Source organism: Chlamydotis macqueenii, chromosome 1 (genome assembly GCF_036417535.1).
Source record: "Chlamydotis macqueenii isolate bChlMac1 chromosome 1, bChlMac1.mat, whole genome shotgun sequence".
Classification (NCBI taxonomy): Eukaryota; Metazoa; Chordata; class Aves; order Otidiformes; family Otididae; genus Chlamydotis; species Chlamydotis macqueenii.
The window spans coordinates 120,298,831-120,315,966 of record NC_141556.1 but is presented as its reverse complement, the minus strand read 5'-3'; the positions used below and the strand labels follow the sequence as shown (position 1 = coordinate 120,315,966).

Sequence of the window (17,136 nt, the reverse complement as noted above, 5' to 3'; positions counted from 1 at the left end):
GGAAGCATCAAGCCTGCCTAGCAAGTATTCAGACTTCAAGTGCAAGCATGCCTTCGTCACTGATTGAGGCATGAACAAGCATATTTCAGATTTTGTCAGCGGAAATACAAATTTAAGGCTCTGTTATTTATGGTCACTAATAATTCTGTAACGGTGTTTTTAGTGGAAGCTTGTGGTTGCTAAATTCGGCAAGGCAGGAATTTTGGATAAATATATCCTACTTGTCATACTCTTTTTTTTCAGTTAGATGTAATATGTTTCTGCCCTAGACTTTTGCATAATGCTGCTTTGCTCATCCTGGTTGGAAGTGATTCGTCTAAAACTTTCTGCAGGCTGTTTCTTTTTAAAACCAAATTATTTTTAAAGCAGTTCTAGAGCTCTTTGCAGTGAAATGTCCTATATAAATAAAACTGTGCTAGAAACTGTAGATTGCAGGAAAACTCATTCAGAATTTGTTATTACTCTGCAATTTTGTAGTGCAAACTAAACTTTTCAAAAGAGCAGATAATTTTTGCTGCCTTTAAAAGTCATGACATACCTTTATGTGCATACAGCAGAAGATTCATCTTATGGGAAACCTCTCTGCCCCTTTCCTGAAAATGAAAGGAAGAGGGGACAATTAATGTGCTCTACTTTGGGAACCCAGATATTGAGAGGCAAAATCACCGTTTGCTGTTCTAAAAGGAGATGGAGGATATTTTGCTGGTTCCCTAGCAACTCTGGGAGTATAAACGCTTTGGAACTAAGCGTGAGAAATAAAGCTTCATAGTGGAGTTTAGGTAGTGTTCTTGAAATCCAGAGGAACTACTGCACAGCTGGGAAGATGCTAAATTCTGGATATACTTGCTGCCTTTTAATTATTGTTCCCTTCCCTTTTCCTGGCCTTGTCTTGCAGCAATAATTAATTATCCTGTTGCAACTCTGAGAGACTCAGTTAAGTGTGTGCAATACTGCAGGCTAAGCTGCAGATAGATAGAGGGTTGGGGATGGGCAGTGTGTCTTGATCATTATCATCCTATAAACCGTGGATGCTAACACGGTTTATAGGAGCTTGTGGCTTTCCCATAGATATTTTAGTTCCACTGGTGAGCAAGCAGTAGCAGAACTGGTCTCTGCTTATGGGCTGTGCCCATTTTTATCTCCTTAGCTTGTGTATGTAAACAAAGATTATCCTAGATTTAGTACTGTATGGTCCACGGTGTATCATCTAGGGCAAATGTGGTTTCTGCTGTTAAGGAAAAAATTGTTAGTTATGTGCACCAGCACGTGTGGGGCAGAAATGCTGAAATACCCTGTTCAGTATCAGTCGGTCAGTGGCTCCAGTGTAATTTCAGGCAGCGCTATACAAGCGTTTCTGCCCGGGGCTGCTGAGCGCTGCTGGCAGCAAGAGCAGGCTGCAGAGACATATGGCTGGGTTAACAGAAAACCTGCCTAGGTTCATTAACTCAGGCTCAGCTCGCTGTGAAAGCAGCTAAACTACTTACTCCAGGGTTAGCTTGGATCCCAAATAAGCTGCCTGCACACAGTGCTTTGTCTCCTCTAATAACCTTGCCAGGCCCAAGCTGCTTCTGTGCCTGAGACAGGGCTCATCCACAGTCCCGATGCACCACCAGAGGACAACTGAGAGTTGATGACAGAAATATAAACCTAGACTCTTCTGGAGAACTGGAGGCAACATTTCTTTTGTTTGCTTTGCACACAGGCAATACTGAGCTTTTTCCTGCTTTTCTTGATATTTTGGAACACTGGGACTTTATTTCTGGGATTATTATTATTTCTGGAATTATTATTATTATTTCTGGAATAACATTGGAAATTATTTCTGATGCTGTGAAAGCCATACAAAAGAAATTGTTTTGGGGAGCACATTGTACAAACTATTTCCCCTGGGAGCAGGAATATAGCTACTTTAATGTGCCAGTTTGCCACGCTATTGAATTTTAAGATCAAGGTAGAGATAATTCTGCACCAATACTCTAAAATGCCATGAACTTGTTAAAAACCACAGTCCAGAAAGCCATTGTTAATTAACACCACTGTCATCATTCACTTGCTAGCAGAAGCGGCTTGCTTTGATGTCCAAAGAAACCACTGTGACCATGTGACAGTAAAAACTTTGAAAACTTCTGTTTTTTTGAAAGCAACTTCACACCCTCCCCTCCTCACACCCTCCCCTCCTCACACCCACAACACCACCACCTTGCTCTTCATTCTGTGTCCCCATCCTTTTTGATCTTTTTGTGCCTGTATTTTTTTTTGCTTCATGGCAGAATTTAAAGCGGATCGTCATGTTTCACACTGCGTAGAACAGTGCATAGGGCAATGATAATGCAATCTTGACCATCACTGTGAATGCAGATGGTATACAAACTCAGGGAAGATCTTTATTCTGTGGGAGAGTCAGAAGTGTTTGCAATAGTCTGTTCAAAAGCGCAGTATGTAAGGAAGGGGATTCTGAGCTTTCTTTTGAGTAAGTGTGCCTCTTGCTGATGGAATATTAATAACTAGATATTGATTTTTCTTGCCCTTACAGGCAGCACAAACCTTGTGTGTATAGTTCAGTTGAATGACCCTATGCAGAAGTTTTCCAGCTCTGTAGCCAAAAATGCTGCAAATCCCTTTTGGAAGGAAGAGTTTATCTTGTAAGTAACTTACATACTGAGAATACTTTTATAGTGAAGTATCTTCTTTTACTCAAACTATGTGAGGTTTTTGCGGGAGAAATGGCATTTTGAAATCTGTCCAGTCAGGTGGCCTCAGGGGAATCTGGAGCTGGTAGGACTTCAGGATATCTAATTACCCTTTGCATGGATATGAGATCAAATAAGTCTCTAGATCTTCCCTGGTAGATATCTGATTCTAGTAAATGACAGCAATAACAGGCATAACAAATCACCCTGTGCTTTCATACAGTGCCAAAAAAAAAAAAGTGTTAGTGAGGTTTTGAAGTCAGTTTACCTTGAAAACTGCATTTGAGGAAATCTGATGTCTCTCCATTCCCTCCCTTGAGTGGGAAATGTAAATACACAAAACAAAATTGACTATCTAAAAGAATGGTGGCTATGATTAAAAAGAGAGTGTAAAACTAACTAGATGGTTTTTTTTTCTGTAGAACAAAAATGGGACTTTTGGGCAGCCTGGATGGTATTCTGTGGTTTACACAGCTTCTGTAAATAATGTCAAAAGTGAGCAATTCTAAAACTATGTTCATTTCCACTTTGTAGCAGCACAGCAGAAGTATCTGATAGCTTCTATATTGTATGAGTTGAGGAAGGGCGAGTCATTGATGGTGGGTCAGAGGCATGTTTCTCTAGTGTCTTTAAACACACACATGGGTAGGCAGAAGCAGCTTCTCAGGGGAATGGAGTAGAGATGCTGTTATGCAACAAACTGCAGATGCCGCTTTTTTTTTTTTTCCTAACATATTACTAATGTGAGAGGCACTTCATGTGCAGTGGAGTCTCTGTCTCTCTAGTTCTTTCTGTAGCTTTCCTCTCCCATCTCAGTTCCATTTCTCTCTCTGTATAAAAATATATATATTTCAGAGAGTAATGCTGCTTGGTTTTATGTGACATTTTTCTTCAGTGTCTAGTCACAGCCTGGCATCCACTGTATCTGTTCCTTCTCTTGCAAAGCAGAGGCTTAGCTTACAAGGAACTGAGCGTGTATTCAGAGCTGTGCCTGTCCTTGCAGAGTGCTCTCTTCCTTGAGGAGCAGTGCGCACTTCTCCCTGCTCCTCCTCAACTTGAAGGGGGAGTGAGCATGCAGTGCACAGATCTTTTTCTGCCTCCTCATCGCAGTCTGCTGGACTGTGCCTGTAAATGTTATGGAGTGTGCACTGCCGAAATAGGAGAGCTGAGGGGAAAAGTGACAGAAGCTGCTTGTTTTGAAGGAAGGTGCCAGAATTGGTCATCACAAGTTGACTTGGAGAGCGCTGGACCTCTCTGCTTGTGTGCAGATGGTTAGAAGTCACTATACTTGGCAAAGAAAAATTGATGTTGCAGAACAAAGCCTCGTCTTTTTATGTGATCTGATGAAGGTGTGCAACTGCTTCTCATCCTGCTGTCAAGCGGGATACCAGATAGGAAGCTCTCTTCCTTCAGACATGCACAATCCAACGACTTTTAAAGTCTGATTTTAGTTACAAGGACCTACAGGGTTTTTTTTTTGTAGAAAGCCACAGATCAGACAACATTCTTCCATGACAGTGTGCTGCATTGCATCAAGACTTAAGGATCAGTGTCATGCGATTTCCCCTCCACAATAAGAGGGGGAAAAAATGCACTTCTGTAGCAGCTTTCTGTTCTAGAGTATCTCAAGGTGCTTCAGCCACGGGGTCTGTGAATCACTTCGCCATCTGTTGGTAGAACAGGATCCATGCTCGGTGTTGCAGAGCAGACGCGTTCCCAGCAATTTCAGACAGGAAATTTGTCAGAATAATACCCTTTCCAACTAAAAGTGCAGAGAGAGGGCAGGCAGGATGTGATTAAGTTGACTGGAATTTGGCCTTGACACTAAGGATAGTGCTGGGTTTTCCGCAGCATTGGCTGCTTTTCAGAAGCGCATGAGGTAAGCTTCGGGACTTTTACAAATGAGTGATCAGGATTTGGCTGCGTACCTTCTTTCAAGTTCACATGCCCCCCCCGCCCCAATTTTTCTTTCTTCAAAAATGAAAATACTCACCAGTCTGAAGACCAGTGTACTGACCACCATGTCAGGCTCTGCTTTAGCTTCGTGGGAAAAGCAGCAATAGTATCATCAAGGTGCTTCCTTTCAAGTTTTGGCAGTGCAGGAAAGGATGGTAGTGGCAGGGAAAAACTTAAAACCTGCTGCATGGATGATGTCCCACAGCATCTAATGGAGGTGAGATGCCTGCAACCAAGATCACACCATCCTGAAACAGAGGCATACAAAACTAAAATACGTATATGCATGCCCTTGAGGTTTTTGGCAGAATACCTACTAAGAAGGTTATAAAATCAAGTTTTACTGGAAGGTTCCTCAGTAGGTACCCAGTTTGCTTCACTGTCTCAATTAGAGGAAAGGTTTTGTATCTATTGTCTAGTCCATCTTATGAAGTACTGCATGTGTCAGTAATTCTGCTAATTACGTTAGTTCATGTTGGTTCTGTCACATAGAAGCTAGTTCTTGTTAGCTTGCAACATCTTTGAGTCTTATTTTGGAAAAATAATACTGTCTATTCTCACATAAGTCTGTAACTACTTTTATTTACTTGCATCTGTCCTGCTTTTGCAGGACACTTTCTTGCTTTGACAGGATACCCCACAACTTTGAATAGGTTGTTGATCAGACCTGTTCCAGCATCTTGACTTACAGATTTGGTCCTGCCAGGAAAAAATAGCTTCTTAATGCTGTGGTGTAGCAGTTGGACTAGGGACCAACATCAACTTGAAGGGCAGTGTTTGCCAGCTACTGGGGAGAAGAAGAGCCTCTAAAATGTTAGGAAATGAAACTTGTGCAGCAGTGCTGGAGGGAACCAGGCCATGGTTTTCTGACTAAGATCCCTTTAGTCAGCCTACCTGAGGTGAAAAAGATGCTACGCCGTGTAGCACTGCCTGCCTTGGTGAGCCAGTTGTACTGCCTCGCTTAGTGTGGGCCAGGAAAAGTCTGGGTGTTGGCAACCAGAACGGAAAAGGGGAAAACCTAAGTGGGAATTAAAATCTGCTCACCTGCAAAGACCTAACATAGTTTCATTTACTTCACAGTGAACTAAGTGCCAAATCAAAAGCATTGCAACTGCAAATAGTAGAAGATGGAAAGTTGGATAGTAAGTATTAAAACTGAATTATTTTGCATGATCAGCTCATGAGCATTGCTAAACGTTGACATAAGTCCTCTTTTAGTTCTACCTGGCTGAATAGCCATATGAGAAAGTCTCAGATTTCTGAACCTGTATTGAAGTGTAGATGTCTTATGCTGACTTGCCCTGGTATTGAAATTTGTATGCCTCTAGCATGGCGCCAGGCAGCCCTGGGGGGAAGAACAGCTGTGGAAGGGAGATCAGCTGAAAACAGCCAGCCAAACTTGTACGAAGTGGACAGCTTGGGGAAAATTTATAACTTGAAGTTTGTATTTTCAAACTCCATAAGCCTGTCTTTAAATTGATATCCTAGAGTTGAAATCCATGGAAAATTGCAGAGCTTGGGCAACACTGACCTGGGTTAAGTGCTGTCTATTTACACTGTTACTTCCATAAGTAATCATCGACAGAAGAGAGAATGCACTGTTCACGTGTTTCTCTTCTCCTCAAAGTTAATGTTACAGAGAAGCCTTCAGTTTCTTTCTAGACTGTCAACATTCTGAGTCTTCCATATGCTGATATCCTAATTTTTCAGCATTCTAAAATTTTAACATCCATTGGATCCATTTGCTTTTTCCTTCTTATGTCAGGTTTCAGGTGTAAAACAAGCAAAAAATAAACATTACTTTTTGACACTCAGCTATTTCTCTGTGTTTTATTACTGCCAGTTATATTCAGCTTAGTTCAGGAAAAAAATAAAGTATTGGGCAAAGCTCTTTGTACCCAGTGATTTAAAAAAATGTGCTTTTACTCATGGTGTCTTGGGTTAGTGGATGAAGGCTGGGCTAATAATTTATCAGGTAATAAAATTTGATCTAAGCCATGGTTAATAAGTAATATAGCCAGGCAGACTGTGTTTGATTTTTGGGTTTGAGTTACTGTATTTATTTTTAATTTATTTTTCATAATCTAGATACACAAAGTTGTGCAATACCTTGCATATGATCTGTAATTACTGGAGGGATTGAGAAGTCAAATGTAGGCAGATGCTTTAAAAAATTTCTCTGAAATGGATGCTATATTTTTACTTTTTAGAAAAAATGGACTCTATATACAATCAGTAAATGTATATTGTAGTTAAGCATCTTTAGTAATGGGTCTTTTCAAACAATACTGGTAATGTTCCACATCCTACTAAGAGTGTAACTACCAGCTTGGTTTCTTGAAGAAAAAGGTCACAATTGATTGCACTGAGAATTGTCTCCCCTCCCCACCACACACACCATCTTAGCTAACGTTGTCTCAAACATTTGAACTGGAAGCTCAAAGTAGAATCATAGTAATGAGGAGGGAGCTGAGTAATATGAATATGATGCAGATCTCTACTTGTCTTTGAATTTCACGGAAAAGTAGGATTTCATCTCTGAAATCATGCAGTAATTTTGCTAATAGTTTGCTCCAGTCTAGTGTAGCTAATAAAGTAAGGGGAAGAACAAAGGACTGCTGAAGTTGCACTAAAGTTCAAATTAAGAAAGAATATTCTTAATGATGCACCAGTTTACCAGGAATCCAGAGCAGTCTCTGAAATGAAAGATGCAGGTAGCTGGTTATGGAGATTGTTCAAGAACCTAATAGTAATATTTCTAGATGTTTTATTTTCCCCTAAGCATTCTGCATATACAGGGAAAAATAACGGCCATAATTAGTGGCAAATAAGTAATATTTCATGTCTCTATTCTTTCCTGTTGCACAGTATTAGGTCAGGCTGAGGAACAGTCATAAAATGGAAAGCAAGCTGTGAAAATTGCCATGTTTCTGCCCTGTAGTGTAGAACCAGTTCTTGCAATTAGCTGCCTTTGTTCTTCCCCCTCCTTTCCAGTCTTCTCACCCTTAAGCGCATACTAAGAGCTCAGATGTGCGCTGATTTTTTTTGCTTTGATTTCTTCTAGGTCCTTTGTCTGCAAAGGTGACTGTACCTCTAGACTTGTTCAGGAAACAACCTTCTGGCCAGCAAAGCTTTGCACTGCACAGCAAAGCCAGTGAAAGCAGCTCAGAGCCAGGGGCCGGGCTGGGATCCATTAGTGCAGAGGTACTACTGTGTTTAGATGGTTTTACAGTGGATCTTTTACTTTGGGAAGTACTTGTGAATGCTTGTCTTGTGCTTTGGACTGTTGCTCACAGCGCAGTGTAATGTGTGTCTGAGTTAGAGTACTGCATTCAGATTGCATGGTAACACTTCAGAGTGTATTTGTGTATACCAAAAGATTTAGCTGGTTGGCTCTTGAACATTAGTAAAAATGTTAAAGGAGTACTAGCTAGGAATGTTAGTGTCCTCCTGTACTTGACTGTGCTTCTAAGGTTTGGGTTTTTTTTGTCTTCCTAGTTCTCTTTCATAGAACCCCATGAATTAAAGACGTGGCAAGTATCTTCTCCGGTGCCAGCCACTAAGGTAGAAAAGGATCGCACTGTTATGCCCTGTGGGACTGTGGTCACTACTGTAACTGCGGTGAAAACCAAACCTCGTCTAGAAGGGAGATCATCTCCACTGAGCACAGGTGAGGAAGTCCACTTCTTAGAGTTATCCATGGGGACCAGAAGAAGCTGCAGGAGCGGAATGTAAGGAAAGGAACTGTTGTCCGGACTTCTCTGATGTGTTGGCAGGGGGGGCATTGTTTGTATTCTCCAGAATCAGGTTTTTAATTTTCATGAAACCTTGTTCTTACAGGTTAATGCTCCTTTTACTACACACTGTAAAGCTTCATGGTAGAGTGATAATGCAGAAGAGCTTGGGTTTAGTACATGGTTTTCCACATGACAGAAGTATCAGACTCTTTGGAGTGTTTGCTGATGACAGAACATCCTGTGCTTTCTAGCCTTGATCTGTATTATAATCTCTAATGGGGATTGGTGTCATCTTGTGACAAAGCTTTTTTTCAGCATGTCTTTCAGGAATAAGTTCTCCAGTCTTCTTGGGATAAGTATGAAAGTAAAACTTCTAAACAGTCTTCATGTGAAGTCACACAAAGAGCTGCGTTCTTTTAAGTTATTAAAGCAGATATATTAATTAAGTGGGTGTTGTCTAGCATATTGCACTGAAATGTTTAAAAACAATAAATTCCTACACTTTACAGGACTGAGGTTAGGTTACTGTAGAGCATGCATTGAGAATTTGTATTAAACAACTTTCTCAAGCACTTGTGATTTGAACAGGCTTTAACATTGGTATAATAAATTCTTATTATTTTCATAATAAATGTCTTGGATAGTTTAAATAACCAAAAAAACTTGATCCTCAGATTCTCCTGCGAAAACTCCAGTTAAAGTAAAGGTGATTGAAAAGGATTTCTCTATTCAAGCTATCCATTCTCATGGTGCTCCAGTCAGCAAAACGTTATCGTCTTCAGATACAGGTAATAGAAATGTTCAAAGCTGCTAATGAGAATACGTCTCTCTCTGCTGCACATGGGATTAATGTAATCCTGTTAAAATAACAGCATATGGCTGCTGTCTTTCAACAGGCCCTGAGATGTTTATGTTAGCAAGTACTGTGGTTTGGGATATAGCAGGCTTTCAATAGAAGTCTGGTTTCAATTGGCGATTTAAATTACTTATTTTCAATAAATAAAAGCTGTGGTTTGGAGAGGGGACTTGGCTGCAGATAAGCCAGGCTGTCTTTTCTCTTAACATTTGAATGAAAGATTCCTCCTTTATAAAGGCATGCGAGACACTGCACAAAATGAAAACCCTGTGAAACGTACCTGTAAGGCCATTGTGAAGTCTTCTGAAAAGAAGGCATGAGGCTGGACTGATGTAAGGAAGACTGAATTCTCTTCTTAGCCCTCCCACTGGCCTTTTTTGTGCTAATGAAAATCCCCAGACTTGCTCTGCCTGTTTGTCCACCTTCTTAAGTCAACTGGCATGCAGCTGAAGGGCCTTCAGAGTGCCAGGTGGCATTGATAATAACTTCAATTATAAATTAACTTCAACTGATTCACAGTCCTGATTTTGACTCTGGGGCATTTTACCTTTTCAAGTTGCAATGCTGAATCTTCAGCATACTTTTCAGTCCTTTGTGTGGTCACCATTCGATCTTTCGGTAGCTCGGTAGGCAATAGTAATGAAAGATGTGAATCAGTCAGCCGCAAATGGTACAGGATATGGAGTTCAATTTTCTGTGTGCAGATCTGAGTGGAGATGGGACAATGTGGAGATGAGCTAGACTGCTTCTGGAACAGTCAGAAGGCTTGCTGAGAAATCAAAATGTATTGGCCAAAAGACAGAAATCTGGGAAAGAGCATCAACCAATAACCAAGCATAGCTGTAATAGCACTTGAATCTTTCCCTACCTCTAGACTAAGAAATACCCTTGATACCATGAAGCAGCAAGGTATTACTAAGCCAATTTGGGAAATGTTAAGATAGCGCTAGACTTCCGAGTTGATTCTCAAAACTGTTATGATATTAAAGATACAAAACACTTACTGGAAAACTCATCTGAAGACAAATTAGAGCATGCTGATATGGACAGTGTTTTTATGGGAGTGCAGGGGAATTTCTGTGAAATGTTTATACGATACAGCAGGAAGAATTACTCATTAGAACAAAAGTTTAAGCCAAGTTAAAGAAATACAAAGGAGCATTTGGTATGGCAGTAACTTAGGTAGTAGTTATTACAAACATCATGCCAAAATAGCAACAAGCCCTATGGAAAAGATGCTGTGGCCATGCCATAGTTCTAAGTGATGACAACAATAAGAATTTGCAAGTGCCACTGATGCTGTCCTGGATGCTATCAGCTGTTCCTGGGGGCTTTGCAGTGGCTGGGGAGATGGAAAAGTAGAGATTTATAATGAGTGTGCGGACATGCGTGAGCATGCATACCCCTTGTGCAGGGTTAAGTTCCTCTTAAGTTCCAAAAGTATCCAAGTTACTTGGTGCAGCGTAATTATTCAGGCCTCATCTTGTATTGCATTAATGTCACAGTAAAAAAAAAAGACACTACTCAGTTCAGTTAACACTGGTGCTATTACTGCCTGTATTCTTTTGTTGTTGAAACTCTTACTAGAAAAGCCCACCTCAGACAATCAAATATAGGGATTTTAGTTAACTTTCTTAGCCTTGTTTGTTCCTAAGCTTGATGCATTTGATTAGCGTGTATTTGCTGTGCCCAAAGTACTTGCATACTAGATGCCAGAAATGGCCATGCTTAAAAATAAACTTGTGTTCATCACTAAGGAGCATTTTATAAGGCAGATTTTGTCCTCCTGTGCAACGTTTGGAGGGGAAAAGCGGGTGTGCTGTACAGGCTTCTTTGGAGGTAGCTGATAAAGAGCAGAGTGACTGCCACTTTGCCTTCCCCATCCTATCATAGTGCTATAGCAAATCAAGATGCCAAGGATGTCTGGAAAAAGACCAAAATAGCTACCTGAAGAAGTAGCAGCACGTGCCAGCTTTGTACCATGTCAGAACTGTGGCTCTTCGTGACTGTGATACTTGATGCTCTACCCACCGCTTTTGGATTATAGTCACCGCAGTGTAGCAGTGCATTGAAATAACTGGATGTTTTGTCTAGGCTTCCAAAACCTCCTGTGTGCACAGGGCAAGGCTTTGTAAGTGCAGCTTAGGTACCTTTTCTCAAAAGAATGGGTAACAGAAGGGAAAGACAAGACCCAATAGCTGGGTGGTGAATTGGAAGATGTTTTGGTATGCCTGGTGTTTATACCATTTCTGCTAATTTATTTGAAATTTAAGTTACGAACAAACTCTGCTTCTCCTTGCTCTGTTTTTTCCTGTTTTTCTTTCTTCCCTCTGAAATAATGCTTTCTTTTCAGAACTGCTGGTACTGAATGGCACCGATCCTGTTGCAGAAGCAGCCATTCGGCAGTTAAGTGAGTCTGCAAAGCAGAAGCTGAAGTCTCCTAGGAAGAAAAGCACCATTATCATATCAGGGGTGTCCAAGGTAGAGCAGAAAACAACACTTATATATAATGCTTAGTACTGTAAAGTGCTCCACTGAGTGCAACATTAATTTAACTGGGTTCTGCTCTTGCCCGTTCAGCAGTGTCTGAGGGATCTGTATCTGTGTGCCACTTTGTTTTTGTTTCAGTAACTGTTTCCGGTTAAGACAAATCAGGGTGGGATTGTTGGGGAGGGTGTTAATTTTTGATTGTTAGATTTGACACCCTGACTGAAAATGCATACTATCCTTGGATGGGGGTGGGATGATTAGGGATTTGGGAAACCCAGTTTAGGTGAGAAGAGAGGACAATTAGTCCTGCTCTGTGTTTTGCCTATGGAGGGAAGATGCACAGAAAAAGAATGAAAGATTTTTCTATTTTTTTCAAAGTTATTTAAAAAAAAACCAAACCTCTGAAAATCTTCCTAGTCCTCTAGGCTGTATTCCAGAGGGAGGGCAAACAGAAGACTGTTTCTCATGTAGTATATAGCATTCCTCCAGACTTCCTCCATCCACAGCCTCAGTTTCCCATCTGGTGTCTGCCTGTAGTCCTTTCCCTGCAGGCTGCTGTGTGGACATTTGCTGTCAAGTCTTGCTGTTATGCACAGGACTCCTAAAGAGCTCTGAGTGAAAGACCAGTCAGTGGGCATGGATCCCCTCATCATCACTGTGCCGTGATGGGGGGGGAACATGAGGATCAGCTGCCACAGTGCCAGATGTATCTTCTTGGGAAACGGAGGCACTGGGATTGCATGGATTTGTATTTAGCTGATACAGCTTACAAGAAGTCCTTCTACAAGATGAAATGCTTTTATGTTTATTTTCTTAAAAGGACTAAAAAGATTGCCTATGCATGCTGAATACTTCATTACAGCATCACATGTAGGAAAGAGCCCCTTATTTGCAGTGAGGCTGGGGATAGGTGGGAGGCATGTACTTAATTATTTTTTTATTCCAGGCATTTGGCTTTAACAACATGATTAAAACTTGGCTATATGCTCCTCTCCTTTAGCAGGGCTAAGGAAGCACCAAATGGCTTTCTGATAGTGCTGAGCAACATGAATAGAAGTGTAAAGAAGAGCAAAGAACAGAACTTTTGCAGGGAGGCTTTTTTTTTTTTTTCCAGCAGAGCGGCTTATGTCAATGTTGTCTTTTATTTTCCCTGGGCAGACCTCTTTATCTCAGGACAGTGAAGCTGCACTGATGATGGACTATGCTGCAGCCATGGATAGCTCATGCAAAGAAGTAAATCCACTCACTGTGGAGGAAGCTGTTGCAAAAGTCACCTCTGATGAAAAGCTATCATTAGATGCTTCAGAAACAGTACCTGATACTGACCCACAGCAAAGTGCCCATAAGGCTTGGGGTTTGGAGAATGGCAGTCAACAGTGGGACACCAACATGCTCTTAGACCAGACCTGTGAAGAAATATCTGGGAGCTCATTAAGTGTTTCAGAAACTGGAAGCATGAAAAAATCTAAAGGTATGTGATCCTTACCTCCACTTTAGTTTCAAAGTGAGACTCCCCTGCCCTCACTAAAGCATGTGTTTAGGAAGCACTATGGCTAAAGGAGAAGTACACACACTCTTAAACACCTTGTGAACAGTTTCTTCCTCTTCACTGGTTTCATTAGTAAGTAAATAAGGGGTCAGATCATTTTGCTTATGTAGTTACACCAGAGAGCTACAGTTTGAAAATGTCTTAGGGTTCTTTGTGTTTCCTTTATAAATACATTAAGCTCTGAGGCTGTAGCACTGGTTTGTAGCTAAGTGGTAGACACAGGGGCTGTTAGGAAGAGCCAGTGCAGTGGACTACGCCATGAACATGTTACTTTAACACGTTATTCTAAAACAAGCAAGTGGAAGTTTGTATGTGAGCTGTTTTCTAGTTTTGTTTTTCCCTGTGCAGTAGGTTGCAAAGAGATCAGGCTTCTAACGAACCTGTTTACACAATGTAGTATAGGACTGCTAAAAAGCACAAAGTATCTAGTATTTTAGTGAGTTGTCTCATCTTGAAAAACTATTTCAAAAAGCCGTCTCAAATCCCTTTCTTTATACACAGATCTCTTCGTGGAAGTCTTGAATCTCTGCTTTGTCACAACATTTCAACCCCCCTGCCTTCAGTTAGCTTTGAATAGTTCAAAGTTTCTGTTTTGTCAGATGCTTTCCCTTTAAAAAAAAACCACAAAAACAAACACAAAAACCCCAAACAAAACTCAAACAAAGCAAACAAAACCCCTTCTGTTTTTAAAAGCCTTGTGTATATATTAATGTCTTAAAGTTAGCACTGTTTTGTTTGGTTTTTTTCCTTTACTCTTTCATAGTTTTGTTTTTTACCTTTCTGACTTCCTCTTTCTTACCCATTCCCTTTTATAAACTTAAGAGGACTACTATGCCAACCAGAATTAATTACCTACACAGTAAGTTCTTTGTCTTTTTTTTTTAAGAAAATGTAGCTTTACAGTGGTACGCTAATTTTAAAAACTGAAGCAAAACATAGTTTGGCACTTGTTTTCTTCTTCCCCCATCCATTTCTTTCCTCCCTCCAAAATTACCTTCCTGTGCTCAGGTGTCTTAGCAGACAAGTCTGCTGTAACAGATTATTCTTCTGGTGGTCGTGCAGTCCAGGTGGGTCACGCAGAATGGATAGGAAGGAAGGCTTGGAGGGGTGCTCTCTATATTCCTGATCTCTCTCCATCATGCCCATTCCTATAGTATCTGGTTATCAATCAAACATCTGCTTATGCAATCCATGTGTGACCCCCTAACTGCATAAACATATGCAGAATGCTTATTTTAAAACCTGCTGCTTACTGTTTTCTAGATCTCTTCTCTAGGCTAATTCGTAGAGCTACAAGGACCTTAGCAGGTATTTACAAAAGCACCTGGATAAAAACTGTTTTGGAAGTTGGGAAGGAATGGAAAAAGCGATCTCTATTCATATCCCTGTAGATGTGGAAGGAAATCTTCCTTCATTAACAAAAATGAGATTCAGAAGTGATCTTAGCCCAACAAGCATTTTCAGAACACCCTAAGGTAGTGCACAGGAGCCTGTGAAGACTAGTCAGTCAGTCCAGCACTCTTGACATGCGCTCTGCTTATCTCCTGGTGTTAGGGGCAGAGTTGGCATATGGATCCTGTTGAACTCTAGAAGTAAGCATGCAAATAGCACGAGGCTTGTGATTTGCCGTACCCTGCCTTCTTAGCAGGGGTGCATGCCTCCACAACAGCTGGAGCCGCTGTCAGGCAGCACGTACCAAACTGGCTAGAGACCGATGGGTGGCAGCAGGGATGTGGCAAGCTTCCAGGTAGCAATGACCTCAGTACTTCTGAAAACACAGCTTTCATCTTGTGGGGGCTGCTGCTTGTGCTGAGTGTGTGATGCTCTGAGGGAAGCGCTGCCTGCAGTTTTTCAGCTGCAGTGAGTTGTTCCAGGCCACTGGCACAATTTTTTGCAGCATTCTTGGTTCTGTTTCCTACTATGGAAAATCAGTCTGAATGGGGAGGACTAAATAGCTGCCTGCAGATAAACCCTTCTATCGTACTCCTGTTGGCACAGCTTCAGCTGCAGCTGCCAAGACTGCTGGGCAGAACAGCTGACTGTGAAAACAAAAGCCGCACAGCAGCAAGGCCTCATCAATCCCCCCCAGTCTTTGCATATCAGCAACTGTCAGTATCAGGGGGTTGAACACTGTTTCTTTTATGTTGCTGACAACAGCTTGAAGTGGTACTGCCTTGCCAAAAAGATCAATCAGAGGGTGATGGGAGAGCAGTCAAGATTCAAATGCATGAGTTCCAGTTGCTTCCAGCTGACTTCTGCTTCCATCCTGTTGTGCCCTGTGAGAAAAGTCTCAGCAGCAGCAAGACAAGACACGCTAGAATGTCTTCCCAGGTGCTGAGTGCTTAGTCCTTAAAATACAAAGTAATAATCCCAAGCACATATTTGTGACTGCTCCGGTCTGCACAAAGAAGCATCTGGCTACATACAACAGAGCTGCCATGAAATACTTACTCTGCAGCTGTTGCTGTGCAAAATGACACACAGCCTGTGTCAAGTCCTTGGGGGACAAATATGAAATTCTAGCTGTTGCACAGTATCTCGTGAAAGAATAGGTCTGTGTGTTGCTTTTGGTATCCATTTGCAATGGGAGGAAAAGCAGAATCAAGACCTTGCGGTGACAGGAATTAATAGTTGAACTGAAAAAGAGTTGGGAAATCTGATAGTGGTGCGGGAAAGAGGTGTGGAAGCTTTGCCAGGGAGATGACTGTCCTCACGTACTAGTCTGACTGCCAGAAGGCTCCCGTGTTGGCTTGCTACCTGGGTCCTCCTTCGTTCAAATTGGTTCGTGCTGCTTGGATGACGACACTACCGAATTCTGACCGAAACTGTTGCTATTTTAACGTGGGGCTGATGTACTGACAACCAGGCTGAGTGCTGCCGGTCGCATGGAGCGGTGTCCAGGCCAGCTGCCGCTGAGCTGCCTTACACATCAGGCACACAAAAAGGGAAGGTGGAACTTCGCAGAAATGCGGCTGCAAAAACAACCCAAGCTTGCAAAGAGAGAAGAGTACTGGTGGCTGGTCTTGGCAACATGAGTCCCCAGTGAGATGATAGCTGCAATTGCCTTGGCTGCATAATAGGTCTGACATGGGATCAAGGGAAGGAACACAACAAAATAAAACAAGGTAGTTTACCACAGAAGGGATTTGAGCTAATTTCTGAACCAATTGGAAGCAGATGTATTATTATTTTTAATCTGCTTGAAGTGAATTGCTATTCCTAACAGGATTTTAAAATAGCAAATGCTTTGTGATTGTTACTCTAGGTGGTGCTACTGAATTCATATAGAATACATGCTGTTTGGCTTGTATGGGCTTACTGCACCCAGGTTGACTGCCAGGAATACTGTTCTCCGGCAGCAACAGTGTCCTTCGCTTCAAATTAAAATGCCACCTTCATGTTGTGCATCATAAGCTAATATTTTCTTTTCAGTTCCTTTGATCTCTGAAACAACAAAAAGTAACATTACTTCCTCTATTTCATTATTTTTTATAAAATGCTCTGTACTTTTATTGTATTGGAAAGATTGGATGTGCCTGTTTGACATGGGAGGACCCAGTGTACAACCCACACCGAACGCTGTGCATGTGTATCTTTGAACACTACCATAGCTTTCAGAAGAGCATTTGAAACTAAAAAAGTATAAGGAAGAAGCCTTCCACAAGATATGTGGATTGACTTTAGAAGCTGAAATCAGAGGATTAATACTTGATTGCTCATAGACACAGTAGCTTTCCTACCTTTTTAACAGCATCATTTCTGAAAGAACTGAAGGAAAATTCCTTTTTTCTTTAGTGCTCCTCTAGCAATATATGTGAGTTCTTCTCTCCTGAACGTTTCTGCTAACTGTAAGAGTGT

General features: G+C 41.4%; 1 protein-coding gene across 3 annotated transcripts in view; it reads left to right on the top strand.

The window, feature by feature from the left end:
- C2CD2 (C2 calcium dependent domain containing 2) overlaps nt 1-17,136 on the top strand; it is a 37,011-nt gene that overhangs the window by 18,485 nt on the left and 1,390 nt on the right. For 2 of the 3 annotated variants that reach the window (XM_086765727.1, XM_086765742.1), the window contains exons 7-13: nt 2,534-2,642; nt 5,727-5,788; nt 7,711-7,850; nt 8,145-8,316; nt 9,058-9,171; nt 11,593-11,720; nt 12,888-13,200. In XM_086765727.1, coding sequence (XP_086621853.1) covers nt 2,534-2,642; nt 5,727-5,788; nt 7,711-7,850; nt 8,145-8,316; nt 9,058-9,171; nt 11,593-11,720; nt 12,888-13,200 — 1,038 coding nt within the window. The remainder of the gene's footprint in view (nt 1-2,533; nt 2,643-5,726; nt 5,789-7,710; nt 7,851-8,144; nt 8,317-9,057; nt 9,172-11,592; nt 11,721-12,887; nt 13,201-17,136) is intronic. The other variant, XM_086765734.1, reaches the window with a different exon arrangement.